The 14,289-nt window shown below is 44.2% G+C and overlaps 2 protein-coding genes across 3 annotated transcripts; one reads left to right on the forward strand and one right to left on the reverse strand.

The window, feature by feature from the left end:
- The first annotated feature begins 19 nt into the window (after positions 1–19).
- LOC128458308 (ADP-ribosylation factor-binding protein GGA3) lies at positions 20–7,247 on the forward strand. Its single transcript, XM_053443094.1, has 17 exons — positions 20–131; positions 1,461–1,545; positions 1,628–1,703; positions 1,799–1,897; positions 1,989–2,112; positions 2,226–2,329; positions 2,719–2,799; positions 2,954–3,091; positions 3,455–3,536; positions 3,641–3,766; positions 3,874–4,122; positions 4,303–4,385; positions 4,486–4,625; positions 4,712–5,001; positions 5,084–5,253; positions 5,368–5,478; positions 5,569–7,247. The coding sequence occupies exons 1-17, from the start codon at positions 92–94 to the stop codon at positions 5,677–5,679; spliced, it is 2,109 nt and encodes a 702-aa protein (XP_053299069.1). The 5' UTR covers positions 20–91; the 3' UTR covers positions 5,680–7,247.
- Positions 7,248–7,310: 63 nt separating this feature from the next.
- Positions 7,311–13,941, reverse strand: nup85 (nucleoporin 85). Of its 2 annotated transcripts, none has more exons than XM_053443166.1 (19): positions 13,786–13,941; positions 12,863–12,947; positions 12,606–12,765; positions 12,281–12,351; positions 12,141–12,184; positions 11,933–12,002; positions 11,694–11,815; positions 11,445–11,579; positions 11,206–11,328; positions 10,923–11,054; positions 10,726–10,832; positions 10,356–10,439; positions 10,205–10,270; positions 9,957–10,108; positions 9,721–9,838; positions 9,318–9,418; positions 8,539–8,690; positions 7,873–7,974; positions 7,311–7,517 (listed from the first exon to the last, which is right to left on the reverse strand). In XM_053443166.1, the coding sequence occupies exons 1-19, from the start codon at positions 13,816–13,818 to the stop codon at positions 7,419–7,421; spliced, it is 1,956 nt and encodes a 651-aa protein (XP_053299141.1). In that variant the 5' UTR covers positions 13,819–13,941; the 3' UTR covers positions 7,311–7,418. The 2 variants fall into 2 exon arrangements, with proteins under 2 accessions (XP_053299141.1, XP_053299142.1); XM_053443167.1 differs by having other exon boundaries at positions 12,606–12,761; positions 12,859–12,947.
- Positions 13,942–14,289: the final 348 nt, after the last annotated feature.

A 14,289-nucleotide genomic window follows, 5' to 3' on the forward strand; every position in this document is an offset into this window, starting at 1 on the left:
AAATGTTTAAATATTCTGTTTATAATTCCAGAGCATCAACCTTGGATTCCGGCGCACACGCCGGTGACATCACGCGCTGTTTTGAAGTGCTATGGCGTACCAGGAAGAAGAGTCGCTTGAATCCTGGCTCAGTGAGTGTTTCATCACATTTTATGAATTAAATAACGTGTGGAGTTAGCAGGAGGAGGTTGGTGATGGTGTCAGAGCAGCGGGAGGGCGAGAGGAGGCGATGTCAGCGGGGATGGAGGCTTCAGGTCCCGGTGTTGGTCAGCGGCGACGAGCTGGAGGAGGATGGGTGGAGAGATTTAATAAAAAACACACACACACACACATAGACAAACGTATAGACTAATAGACACACACACGTATAGACTAGCAGACAGAGACACACACACGTATAAAGCAACAGACAGACACACACACAGGCACAAAGACTAACACACATACACTTATAGACTCACAGACAGACAGACACACACACACCTATGTATAGACACACAGACAGACACACATGTCTAGTATACATTCATGGCTTAGCAGACAGAAAGACACACACATATAGACGAACAGACAACACCCACACCAAATCGCCATCCTCTGAAGCACATTGATTGAGTGTGTATGTGTGTGTGTGTGTGTGTGAGAGAGAGAGAGAGATGAATGCGCTGCACTGATAACACAACACTACACCAGTGTTCACTAAAGAGGGAGGGTGGTAACAATTACTGCACGGTCATGTTGATCACCAGACTCACAGCGATACATATCCAGGATCCACAGTCAGTGGTGAAGTGACAAAGAACATTTACTCAGTTACTTTACAATTTTGAGGTACTTTTACTTTGCCTTTGTGTTCCCATGTTAAGATTTATATTTGATCCATTTTGTATATTCACGCCACGAAATTTCTTTTTACATTTTACTCCGTTTATTTGACATATTTTGCACGTAATACTACCACCACCACCACTACTACTACTACTACTACTACTACTAGTAATAATAGATGTTTAAATATTGTAATTTTGTTGATGTGTTGCACGTCTGTCCGTCCTGGGAGAGGATCCCTCACATGTGGCTCTCTCTGCGGTTTCTGTTAAAAGGTTTCTTTTGGTAGTTTTTCTTTATTCTTGTTGAAGGTTAAGAACAGAGGATGTCACACCTTGTTAAGCCCGATGAGACAAATTGTGAATTGTGAATATGCGCTACACAAATACAACCCCACTGTCCTCTTAATTTAAATCAAGCTGCATCAAATCATAAATATCAGTTCCCTAAATGAGCAGGATTTTTCCATCAAGCTCCTCCCTAAATAGTAAATACTCAGCCTCTTGTAATGTCAAAGAAATTGGAAAAAGATATATACTGAATTTTCTGTTTAATAATCAACTCATCATTGCGGCTCGACAACAGATCAGTTTAAATAAGTATATAAAAGTATAAATGTCTTTTTGCAACAGATAAAGCCACCCATCCATCAAACAGACAGGAGGACTGGGAGTACATCATTGGCTTCTGTGACCAGATCAACAAGGAATTGGAAGGGTACGTCTGTGAGATACACTTTTTTCTTTTTAGACTTCGTTCAGCCCAGGAACATTCTTTCACCTGGAGTTTCTCCTTGTAGTCCACAGATAGCTGTAACTCTGCTCGTCCACAAGATCCACTCACCACAAGAATGGGAAGCACTTCAGGCTCTGACAGTAAGCCAGAAACTCTGCCCACACTGTAAATGTCAACAAGCTGTTTTTCTATTTCTCCGACGCTGAACCATTCACGTTAAATGTTTTGCGTGCAGGTTTTGGAGGCGTGTATGAAGAACTGCGGGAGGAGGTTTCATAACGAAGTGGGAAAGTACAGATTTTTGAATGAGCTGATTAAAGTCGTGTCTCCGAAGGTGAGTTGTCACATGGGTACGGACTCTATGACAAGCCGGCTGATTGTACATCCTAAGATTCAGCCTCTTTCTCCTCACCCCTTGTTTCCAGTACATGGGCGACAGTGCCCCTGAGAAGGTGAAGCTGAAGATTGTAGAGATGCTGTACAGCTGGACCATTGCTTTTCCCAATGAGGCCAAGATCGGTGAAGCCTACCAGACGCTGAGAAGACAGGGTGTGTTGAGATGTGGACGGACACGCAGCAACTTCTCTTTCCTCTCACTTCCTCGTTCAAAACAACTTCTTCAAAATAATCGTGTTAATCCGCTCCGCACTCTTCCTCAACAGGCCTTGTGACACGTGATCCAGAGCTACCGCTGGACAGGACTCTGATTCCCTCCCCTCCCACACGACCCAAACACCCGGTGTTTGACAATGAGGACATGGGAAAGGTGAGGCATTACAGGAACACAAACCCTGCTCTGTACTGGGAGCAGGTTGTGGGATTGCAAAGAAAACACAACTCTTTTCTAGATCCATTCGTTGTATTCTGTCTTTATAAAGTTAATTGCTTGAAATGAAGGCCAACTTCATCATCATCATTTAGCACACTCGAGAAGAAAGCGTGAAAGAAAACTGACTGTAAATTTATATAGGAAGATTGGATATCTCTTACTGCAAAATCAGACTGATCTGTGTGTGTGTGTGTGTGTGTGTGTGTGTGTGTGTGTGTGTGTGTGTGTGTGTGTGTGTGTGTGTGTGTGTGTGTGTGTGTGTGTGTGTGTGTGTGTGTGTGTGTGTGTGTGTGTGTGTGTGTTCGTGTGTGTGTGTGTGTGTGTAGCTGCTTGCTGAGCTCCTGCGCAGTAAAAATCCAGGAGATCTACAGGAAGCCAACAGATTAATCAAAAACATGGTGAAAGAGGTGAGACATTTAACATGAACTGACTGCTATGGGGACATGTTAAAAGGACTTAGAACCTGTTGGACTTTGGCTGAGATATATATATATATTTTTATTTTATTTTTTTCCTATGTGGCATCAACAGTTTTACATTGTGTCTTGTTATCTTTGTCAGGACGAGGCCCGAGTGCAGAAGATGTCAAAGCGACTGAACACGCTGGACGAGGTGAACATCAACGTCAGGCTGCTGACTGAGATGCTGTCCCACTACAATAAAGACAGCTCCTCTGACTCCGACAAGGAGATCATTAAGGTGTGGGTCTGCACACACACACACACACACACAAGTGAGATAGTAAACTGACATCAGCTCCTAGATACCTCTTTTACACCAAAATTAAACGAATGGGAAACTATTTAAACCAGAGTCTACTGCAAGGGTTAGTTGACATGAGAGTGAAGGCCAATCTTATCCCTTCCTATTGCACATAATAGCCGGATCTAGATATACATTATCATATTACGAATTTGTATGTCCTCCACTAGACCTGAGTAAAATTTTTGGAACAGACAAGATCGTTAATACTCCTTATTGTCATGAAAGTATTGGTAGTTTTTAGCTGCTTTGCACAGCTGCATCTTGACCGCTCAGCACCTTCTATGTGTTTCTCCTCAGGAACTCTACGAGCGATGCGACAAGCTGAGGCGTTCTGCTTTCAAAATGGCCACTGAGACGGAGGACAATGACACCAATTTAGGTTTGACAGTTTGGGTACTTTTGTTTATCTGAAGAAGTCCGGTCTTCACATTTTGATCACGTCCCTGTGTGTGTGTTCTGTAACCCCTGCGTTTGACTGCTCAGGTGACATCCTGCAGGCCAGCGACGAGCTCTCCAGGGTCATAAGCTCCTATAAGAAGATAGTGGAGGGGCAGCCAGTCAACGGAGACAGTGAAGAGCCTCGATCCACAGCAGGTCACAGTGAGGGCGGTGAGAGATTTGAACCGTGCACATGCTTATGTACCAGACATGCTGCCTTTCTGTGATGAATTCAGCTGCAGGAATCAATTCTCCTTCCTGTCTCTGTCTCTTCACAGAGACCACGGACACGTTGATCGACCTCGCCGGACTTGACACTCCGAGCCCTCCTCAGCCCGTCCCCCCTCCCTCTCAGTCCTCACAACCTTTCTTCGCCGATCCCACCGTTAACCCCATACCCTTCCTCCCCCCTCCTCCCAAACGCCTGGCCGGCTCCCATGGCAGTCCGAGCAGCAGCCCGAGCCACCCTCCCCTAGACACGGCCTCCACCGCGCTCTCGCTCCTTGATGATGAGCTGCTCTCTCTAGGTACTATATCTCAACGTGTGAAGTGTGACGATTTTGAGTGTCGTGTAGCCTGAACATGGCACTCGCAGATGTTGATACCTTCACTGAGTTTAACCAGCGTAATTGAACAGAGCTCTGCTTGTCCAGGACAGTATGAGAAGAAAGTAATTCTCTTGTGATGATATGAAATGCTTCTTTCAGGGCTAAATGACCCCCCTACCTCTCTGAGCAGCCAATCAAAACCCAAGTTGAGCGAAGTGTCCAATCAGTGGACTTCCTTGCAGGTAAATCTAATAAGAGATAGTGAGCAACTTTCACCAGACGACCTGCTGTCATTGTGTAATAGCAGAGATTCATTCCGTCCTTTCCTCGTCTCCTCTGCAGGCTCCGGCATCCAGCATGGATTTGTTTGGCAGTATAGCTTGCTCGGGTCCAGTGGCGCCCCCTGCTGAGCCAGCCGCCAGCGTAAACAGTCTCCAGAACCTGCAGGACCTGGCCATGATGGGCTTTTCAGATCAAAAGAGGTGCAGTTATCTATATTGTTTCTCTCTTTACTGTTCAATTGAAAATCCGCACTTTCCAATGTAACAAGAGCACAATGTGATTTCAGTGTGACGAGCCAGATGACGGCCAGAGGAAGCAGCTTTGGGGGAACGCCTGCAGCAGCACCCCCTCTTCTGACTGGACAGGGCTCTCCCTCATCAGCCTATCTTCTCCAGGGGACCATGCCCGGCTCTCCTGCCCTGTCCCATGCTAAGGTCCAGAGCCTGGGCTCGGCCCCGGGGAGCCCACTGTTCCGCTCTCTGTCTCCCTGCCACCCCCCCTTCCAGGGCAGCCCCGCCAGAGGCACAGACATCTCCCTGAGCAATGTGCACGTCCCTCTGGAGGCCATCAGACCAAGTAAGGACGGAGGAGGAGAGAGGGAGCGAGCAATGTTGTATAGCTTGTGTGTGCCTGTTCTTGATTGGCTGTCTGTCTTCAGGTAAAGTGCTCCCTGTGACGGCCTACGATAAGGATGGCGTTCGAGTGCTGATCAACTTTGCGTCTGACTGCCCCCCCGGCAGGCCTGATGTGCTTGTAATGGTGGTGTCAATGCTCAATACAGCGCCCCTGCCTGTTCACAATGTGGTACTGCAAGCTGCTGTTCCCAAGGTTGTTCAGCTGCAACATGACACTTCTCCACTAGAAGTCACCAAATTCTACACAATGATCCTTTAATAAAGACATACATGGAAATAACAGACTCTTTCTTTCATCTTCCACCAGTCGATGAAGATGAAGCTGCAGCCTCCATCAGGAACAGAACTGGCTCCATTCAACCCCATCCTCCCTCCAGCTTCCATTTCCCAGATCATGTTGCTGGCTAATCCAGCAAAGGTAGGTGACATTAAAACACAAACCACCGAGTTTCTGAGCCACAGAGCAGTCAGACGTAGTGTCAGGCCCTGAAACGTTGTGTCTTCACAGGAGAAAGTGCGTCTGCGCTACAAGCTGGCTTTTACTCTGGGAGACCATCCCTGCAACGAGGTTGGAGAGGTGGACCAGTTCCCTGCACCAGAGGCATGGGGTCATCTATAGCAGCGTGCAGGCTTGCTAACGTTCAGCAGGGACCGACCGGTTCATCCTCCATGAAGGGGTGTGTGTGTCTTCACATGCATCCCAGAGAGAGAGAAAGGAGTGGAGGCTTGGGAAATTCAACAGCGTTGTTACAGTAACAATAACTTTCAGCTTCACATTCCTTTTAGTCGTTCTTCATTTTCTGGTCGTTGTTGTTCCTGGCAGTGAGATGCTAACAACAGACACTAAACGTTTTATTTCTGCAGAGCTTGTGCTTTTCTGCAGAAAGCTGAGAAAGATACTCGCGGGTGAGTGAGTTAGTCGTGGTTAAACAGGTCGATGGTTTAGAGACGAGAACCTTTATGGATTTTACTGAATGTACTTTAAATAATAGAAGCATTAGAATTATGCCTCAGACTGAAATGCTGCACCGCAGCGTCACAAGTGTTTTAAACAGAAGTGAACCTCTGCATTAACAGAGCCTAAGAGACAATGGTTGCGCTTTTATTTATTCCTCTTTACACGTAACCAGCCTACAACAAAAAAATACTTGAATATATCCAGAAATTTGGAGATTAGTATCTAGATTTCTGAGGAGGGAGTAACACACTGGAAAATACATGGTTTGATTGAAAAGTACTGTCACACATTTGTTTCTGCAGGAAGATAGTGGACTGATATTTACTACATAATTATTTTAGCAACGTCTTTTTTTATGGTTAAATAAACATTGTACAGGCTAATGTAGCCTTCTACTCGAATCGTGGACCAACAATGTTAAATACTGACGAGTAAAGGAAAAGTGAGGCCACCAACAGCACTATACACAAAATTTTATTTTAAATTCAAAAGGCCCTAAGTAGAGTGCAAACCTCGGCCATGGCCCAACCGTCCCTTAGATTCAATCAAGCTGCACCTGATTACACACACTCGTAAAAATCAATATAGGCCTGATTTTTTTTTTCTATCAACATCCACCCGGAAATCTTGCAATGTTAATTAAAGTAACTCCAACTTCCATGGTAATCATTAATTTGTGCAATCCTGCAAATAACTTGACCAACAATTGGACATGAGTGAAAACATATCCTCCTTGGCAAAGGTAATAATGGACATTCCACTAGATAAGTCAACTGAAATAAACACCGGTTGGATTTAATGTGATTCGTTTTTTCTTATAATAAATCAGGCATTTTTGTTGTATTTAAATGTTTACCAGTCTCAGTATAGGGAGTATTTGATTGTCATATTTATTATTTTCTGTTTTAGTGTTTCAGTGCATCACTGAACCTAGAAAGTGTGAGTTTGGGAGATCTGTCACCAGGCAGATCATTCAGCAGCGTGTAACAGTGGGAGGAAGAACTGCACAGTTTCATCAGTCCACCTGATCCTCCCTAAGGTTCCCTCTCCGACAGTCCTCAGCTTATCATGTGGGATGAGTTTAATGTACATAGTATGTAATGTATGTTAAGTTGCTGTATGTAAGTTATGTGAACATGTAACATGTAGGAGAGTGTTTTGTCTGTACATAGCGTATGATGTGCCATTTGTTCGGTGCATGAAATCAAATAAATATCTCTTTCCATGGATTTCTGATTCGCTGAGGTTCATTTGATTTGTCGTATAAATGATCACAAAAGAATGAAGGAAAATCTTTTAAAGTTGAAGTTTTATTATCAAAGACCACGGTTGGATTACTTGAATTTTATATACAGTACAAAAAAATGCAAACGCAGAGCCTTCCTCTTTAAGTTCACCGCTCATGTTTCCACAGTTCCCTCTTTGACGATAGCCATGGCCAGGTTCCTGGCCAGAGCGAGTCTCAGGAGCTCCACCTTGGTCAGCTCAATGTCTTCCTCCTGAAAACACACACTCGAATCAGAGATGGTCTTTAATATTGCAGTCAATCCTTGTATGGTGGATGAAGAGCAGGAGGTAAACTTCACGACAAGCTAATAGGAAACAAAAGACGTCTAAATAGTGTAAATTTACTCAGGCACAATTATCAGCTGCTATTGCCATTTTCTCAAGAGGTGCATTATCAGGACCTCCTCCACGGTCAACAGGTTGTGGGTAAGGGTTGGTCTCAACTCTGTGCTGCCCTCTTGTGGATGTATTGCTTAACGGTCATGCCAACATAAAGGACGCACGAAATACGTGAGCAGTGACGATTATATCGTTTGAAACGGACAAATCTCTTTTCGTGATACACACCTGCATGGGCCTGTCAGCGCTGGGAGGGGCGCTGTTCAGTGAGGAGGTCAGTTCCTCTAAACAGAACATCAGCTCGTAGGTCTGGTCCGCGGAGAAGATCACCTAAAATAAACAACAACAAAGACCTCTTTGATCTTAGACCACAGGACAACCTCCTTCCTGTGTCCCCACATCTAACAGAAAAACAAGTTGTTGCTTGACGATCAAATCTGCAACACAACAATAGTCAACACTTTGTTTCCCTTTGGAACAACATGAAGGAAATTACTGATGACAATTAGATTGGAGTTTTACAGAACATGAATCAACAACTATTTTTGATTTATTCAATTCATCGTTTAAGTTGTTTTTCAATTAATCAGCATAATTATATAATCTCTATTTCCAGCTTCTGAAATATGAATACTGGCTGCTACTCCTCTAAGACAGTAAACAGAATAGATATGGATTAATTTGATTGTTTTATGAACCAAACAATTGAGTAATACTGACATTAATCCTTAATATCAGCCTTTATTTCATATTTTTATTTGTAGTCTCACTTATGTGTGATAAGATAGCATAATTCAGAATGCCTTGTGTTTAACTGTATCTCCAGCAAACCAATACTATCATTCTCCTACATCATCGTTAGAATGAAAACCATTATAATCCAAATGCACTGACCTCTTTCTGCTCGAGCAGCGGCAGGGCGTCAGTCAGCAGAGTCATCCAGAAGCTGCGGGGGGCGATCTTTGCCGTCATGAGGGAGAGGAGCAGCTTGGCCGCCTCCCTGAAGCGCTTCTCTTCGTACAGCTTGTGGAACTCGCGGTACTTTCCTGAGAATAGAAAGAGGGCAATGTTTTCAGACAGTGACTCATGTTAAAGGTTTCTGATCACCAGTGATTTTGATAACGGCATCATGTTACCTTTGATCTGTGTGAATTAAGAATTGTTCCCCCTCTTGTTTACAGCTAATCTACTTTCACTAAACTGTAATTTGTCTTTGCTCTTCCCAAAGTGCTTTAGACATCACTGATTCTCTACTAAGAGACTTGAATGAAACACATGATTCATTTAAGTTCTTAATGAATATGGAAATCTTTTTTACAAGCTAATGAGTCGCTAACATTTATTTAAATGTGCTCTAGATTTTAGACGTACATGATTAGGCTCTTTTCACTTTGTTTCCTCCAGTAAAACACAGTCACATGCTGCTGCTTTAAGCTTTATTTATATCTCTGTGTGTGTACACATGTTTGTGAGTCTGAGTCTCATGTGACAGCCTGAGACAGATAAGACAAGCGCTGCAAGTCACAATCTGCCCTCACTGAATATATATATATATATATATATATATATATTGATATGTGAATTCAAGTTGTGAGAAAGCTGCAGAGACAGATACCCGTGGAGGAGTGCTACCGATGCTGCAGTGTGTGTGTGTGTGTGTTGCTTGTCCATACCAAGGAAAGTGAGCCTGTCGCTGAGCAGCATTGCTGGACCCAAGTTGTCTATTAGGTCAAGATCAGAGAACGTCCCCTTGGCACAGTAATCCTGTAGGAACCTGACACACAGACACACATATAAACCACCTGAACAATGAGATGATGCTCTGACCACTTCAGATTGGATTCATGAACATGATGCTTACTTTTAATCATCAACCCATTTTAGATAAGGTTGGAACTTATCTGTATTTGCAAATTATCCGGTAGAACTAATCAATATTTCACCATCAAGTTCTTAAGAGTTAACTGACTAACCCTCTTCACTTCTTGTGTTCTTTTAAGATTTTTCTCCTCAAGGTTCCAGGACAACTATTCAGCGTGTCGAGAATCAAGAGCAAGTATCGTTAAGGGATCTTACCTCTCTGAAATGAGAGTGGCAAAGGCAGCATCCTTGGCCCTGATGCTCCAGGAGAGAGCCGAGCCCAGTCTGTTGTTCCTCAGACCTCGCATAGCCATGATCTTACAGATACTCCGCACTGAGTGAAGACAAAACATTGACGGTTGGAGTCATCGCTGCACTGGATAAACAGATGGATTGACCTCTTTATCTGCGTTTGTGGAACACAGGTAGATCGAGAATGTGGAAAGTGGTACCTTGCTCGGACATTTGCCTTTGCTCACAGATCCTGAGCACCTTAAGGGCTTTGCGCTCCGTGTCGACAGGAACACGCTCGATCTGCAGCTCCAGGTACACGCGACCAAACTCTGGACAGTGGTCAAAGTAATCCACCGCCAACTGCCAAAGACTTAACACACACACAAACATCATATAGGGTCATTCTAACAGCATGATGCCAGCGACACCATTGAAATGAAAGCAGTCATCAGACAACCACACATACCTGTGATGAGTGAAGAGGCCGGACGCATATTCCAGCAGGAGAAACTCTCTCAAGTTGGAGCCAAAGCTGAACACACACACCAGAGAGATATGGTTAAAGTTCCCGGAACAACGTGTGTTCAAGTCCAAACGGGGCCAAACAGAGTGCTTACTGTAGATTGTGAGACTGCAGGAGTTTGCAGTGATCCAGCAGATCTGTCAAATGGGCCACAAACCACCAGTTGTTGAGGGCAATGCTGGAGACACCGGGGGGGAGAAAAGGGGGAAGTGGGATGAAAGGTTAACACACAACAGACTGTAGGGAAGTACAGTCGTGTTCAAAAGTGACATATGGGCAAATTGTGGTTTTGTTTACCTTTAAAAGGAAATACACTAAGTAAAGTAAACAGCAAACACATAACAGACAAAATCTTTCTTCAAATATTAACACCCAGTTATTTTAGAAACTATAAATTGAAGAAAATACATATTAATGGGGGCATGCGCAAAACTTTGCACGCCCTACTAAATCCTAAGTCCTACCTGCAGTCCTTGATGACCTGATGGATGTCAAACTCAAAGGCTGCTAGTAAAATGTTATCCAGGGGCTCTGGGACGCTCCTCGAGTCCAGGAACATGGTCATGCACGACTGAAAAATACATAAACAAGATGAATAAAAAGAACGAGGTGGAAGAGACTTCAAATGTTCACTGGTGCAGCAGCAGTTAGTGATACGTACCTGTGCATAGTAATGTAACTCAGTGGGCTTCACTGTGGGCTGGGAGAACAGCAGCCTCGTAACCAGGAAGTGGTACCAGGTGCTCAGCAGCTCCTTGTGTTCAAGCAAAGTGTCTTCATCCCCAACTAAGATCTAAAAAGAGGTATTGGATTATTAGTTTAAGATTTAGAAACTCTGCGATCACTTTAAATGAAGGAAATGCAACAAGACATTGCAAATACCTGAGAATGGGAGCTCCAGTAGCATGAATAGATTACTACAGATACACAGAGAGGTCACTGACCTTACAGATGATCTCCAGGTGTCTGTTGCTGGCGAAAGAACTGTCCTGCAGGCAGCGGTCCACCTCCTCATGCCAGTGTCTCCACTTCACATCGAACTCTGTCAACGTCTGGGTTCCACCAGGCTGAGAGAGTTCAGAGGTGAGAGCCACCACAGTTTGGTTAATGAGCCGACATGTTGTTTAAATTACAGAAGCCCTGCAATCAGTCATTCTGAGGAAACAGTCATACTGTAACTTACATTGTAGAAGGGCATCTTGCTGAGCAGAGAGTCCATCAGCTTGTACATTTTTCTAGCAGCAGGCTGTAGGGTGGCCTGCTTCACCAGCATGTGTCTGGCTTCGTCCAACCTGCCCTGCAGCACATAACTCACCACCTGCACAACACAGACACACAATGTGACAACTGAGATTTCACATGGAGCTCTACACCAGATGTTTGTTATTGCAAGTTTTAAACAGACATGCATGTGTGCATGTGCTGCACCTACCACATCCCAGTAGTCGTGGTGCTCAGCAGGGCTCTCGCTCTGCAGAACTTCTCTGGCCTTCTCATCCACGTCAGCCTTGTGTAGCCTCACCCAGTCCAGAAGGTGGAGCAACAGGGAACCCGCTACAGACACAGACACACATGCACTTCCTTCAATGATATATTTTCAAAATCACAATAAAACTTATTACAAAACATAAGGTGGGGATTTTGACAACAGGCAGAAAGTCAAACTCTAACCAGGAGCTGCGTCGATGAAAAGCACTTCACACAGATTCCAGATCAGCTCTATGGCCAACAGAATGGACACCTGGGACACAACAAAACTGAGGTCATGACAGTGTCACTATAAAACCAAAAATGTAAAAGTTCATTTGAGTAAATAAAAAAATTGTTGAATAATGTCGTTGCATTTAGCAACCCAGATGTACACAACAGCAGTACATACCTGATTTCCATATTGTGTTGCTACTTGAGCATCTTTTGTAGAAACTGCAAAAAAGACAAAGGGGTAAATTTGACTGTCCTTGAGATCACCCTGGTCTTCAGTGTGAATAAACTGTTGTGGTTATATGTCAGAATTCTCACCTGCAACTTGCTGAAGTTCTTCCATACATGCTCGTATCACAGATCTGTAGTTTTTACTGATGCTGACAAACCTGTGAAGTAAGTAATTGACATGTTTTTTGAAGTCACTTATCATTTTGAGTAACCTTGACTTGGCTACGATCTGTCGTCACTGGCACGTGGATGTTGAAGGTTGAAGGCTGATTGTGTTTGTTTTGTCTAGATTTTGTTGGTGATTGGTAGACTGCCTGACTAAATTGCCTTTCTGGGAAAAATGTAAGTTGTTTGAATTGAATTGAATTATGTCACTAGGTACCAATACAGTGCAAAAGACTCGAAGACTTACTGAGGTTTTTTGTTCTTGCTCGGCAGGTCTTCTCTGATCGTCTGCAGGCCAACAAAGAGGTGGTGTGACTCGTTGAAGAGTTTGCGCAGAATAGGGGAATATATGTCCTCGTCTTTCCTGACCTCGTGGATGAAAGGACAAGCAGCCGACCCGGCACTTCCTGCAAACACAAGGGGAGAAAGACATGAATGTTAAGTCACATCACAAAAGCACTGCAAAAACATAGAATGGGAGCCTGTGTTAGTATTGACACATACCTTTGTAAAGGGTCTCATACACCAGAATGTCACCAGGGCCCCACGCGAATCCCAAGTGCTTCCCATGACTGGCTGCGGGAATATTCTGCAGAGAGACAGGGTCATTACACTCTAATAATATACTGGGAAAGACTAAATAAACTGGTGAGGCCAGCCAGCTCGGTCCTGTCTGCCCTCTGGATTCCACTGAGAGGAAGATGTTGGCGAAGCTGAATTTCATCATGGACAACACCTCGGTGACTGCTCCACCCACAGTGTGAGACAGACACTTCCACAGGTCCTTCCTTCCCACGGCTGTCAGACTCCACAACACGGTGGTCATGTCACACTACTTATAATATTTGCAGTGTTTTTAGCATAAAATAACTGTTGCATATTTGTGTTTCCTGTGTAAAAAAATGTTGTTCTACTTGCTGGAGCAGTCATCCTGTGCCACTGCACTTTACTTTATACCATTTCTATACAAACCATTACAGTGAAAGGTGAGTTTTTAGATTTTTGATTCTCTTGTCTACCTCACACTGACTTGCCTGCTGCTTTAATAACCTTTTCATATCTTATCTTAAAAAGCTGAGGGAAAGATGTTTTTTGACATAATATTTGAATGCAGACATATTACAATGCACGGGTTGACTCTGGAAATCATAGTAGTTACTTTCACATTCAGGGTTTTGTCAAATTGAAATGTACTCCAGCCCTCGTCTTCTGTTTGAGTTGAGTTGCCTGACGGATCTATTCTACTCTTCAGCCTCACGTGTGTCTCTGGTGTTATTCGTCGTGGGGTTGACACCCGTTCCAGGAGTGAGTGGGTTTGTTCAACTTAGATGCATTGACAGGTAGTTCGGCTGCAGTTAGCTTGTTAGCATAACTGACAAGTGGCGGTAAAACAAAAAGGATCGAACCGAGCTGCAGCGGTTACTCACGGTGATCGCCGGCTCGACGTCAACCTCCTCCATCTGTGAACAACGTTATCAGCGCAGTAGAATATAAAACACGCCCGAGTTTCCCGCTGTGGACGGTTCACGCCATGGACAGGAGGAGCGGTGCTGCTTACGCGCCTCAGTCATTCAGCCCGAAGCCCCCCGCGGCGCATGTGTGATGACGTCAGAGGGCTGCCCTCCCTGCTGCCTGTTCTGTGATCTGCTGTTTATGCTTCATGATGCGACTCCGCCGTTACACACACAGTGAAAACTGAGAAAGACGGGATTGATGAATTTGTAAAAAACCACGAATAATCAGTCATCGTAACGCTCCGTGGAACCAGGTTCACACAAGAGGGGGATTGAGATGATCATCAAAATATTGGGATTGATTTCAAAATGCAAACAAGTCAATAAATGGAGTGCGATCCGTTCAAAACTTGTTTCTGTGCAAATACACACTCGTGTAAAAATTTTCCTTTAATGGAGGTTCAGTTCTTGTTCGTC

Source organism: Pleuronectes platessa, chromosome 16 (genome assembly GCF_947347685.1).
Source record: "Pleuronectes platessa chromosome 16, fPlePla1.1, whole genome shotgun sequence".
Taxonomy (NCBI): Eukaryota; Metazoa; Chordata; class Actinopteri; order Pleuronectiformes; family Pleuronectidae; genus Pleuronectes; species Pleuronectes platessa.

Excerpts from the sequence above, each read along its gene's own strand:
- LOC128458308 (XM_053443094.1), top strand. The coding sequence starts at position 92 with ATGGCGTACCAGGAAGAAGAGTCGCTTGAATCCTGGCTCA. Across the intron at positions 1,898-1,988 it reads TTAAAGTCGTGTCTCCGAAG|TACATGGGCGACAGTGCCCC; the intron begins GTGAGTTGTCAC and ends CCTTGTTTCCAG. Across the intron at positions 3,092-3,454 it reads CCGACAAGGAGATCATTAAG|GAACTCTACGAGCGATGCGA; the intron begins GTGTGGGTCTGC and ends GTTTCTCCTCAG.
- nup85 (XM_053443166.1), bottom strand. The coding sequence starts at position 13,818 with ATGGAGGAGGTTGACGTCGAGCCGGCGATCACC. Across the intron at positions 11,329-11,444 it reads GCAAGATGCCCTTCTACAAT|CCTGGTGGAACCCAGACGTT; the intron begins GTAAGTTACAGT and ends GAACTCTCTCAG. Across the intron at positions 9,839-9,956 it reads AAGGCAAATGTCCGAGCAAG|TGCGGAGTATCTGTAAGATC; the intron begins GTACCACTTTCC and ends GTCTTCACTCAG.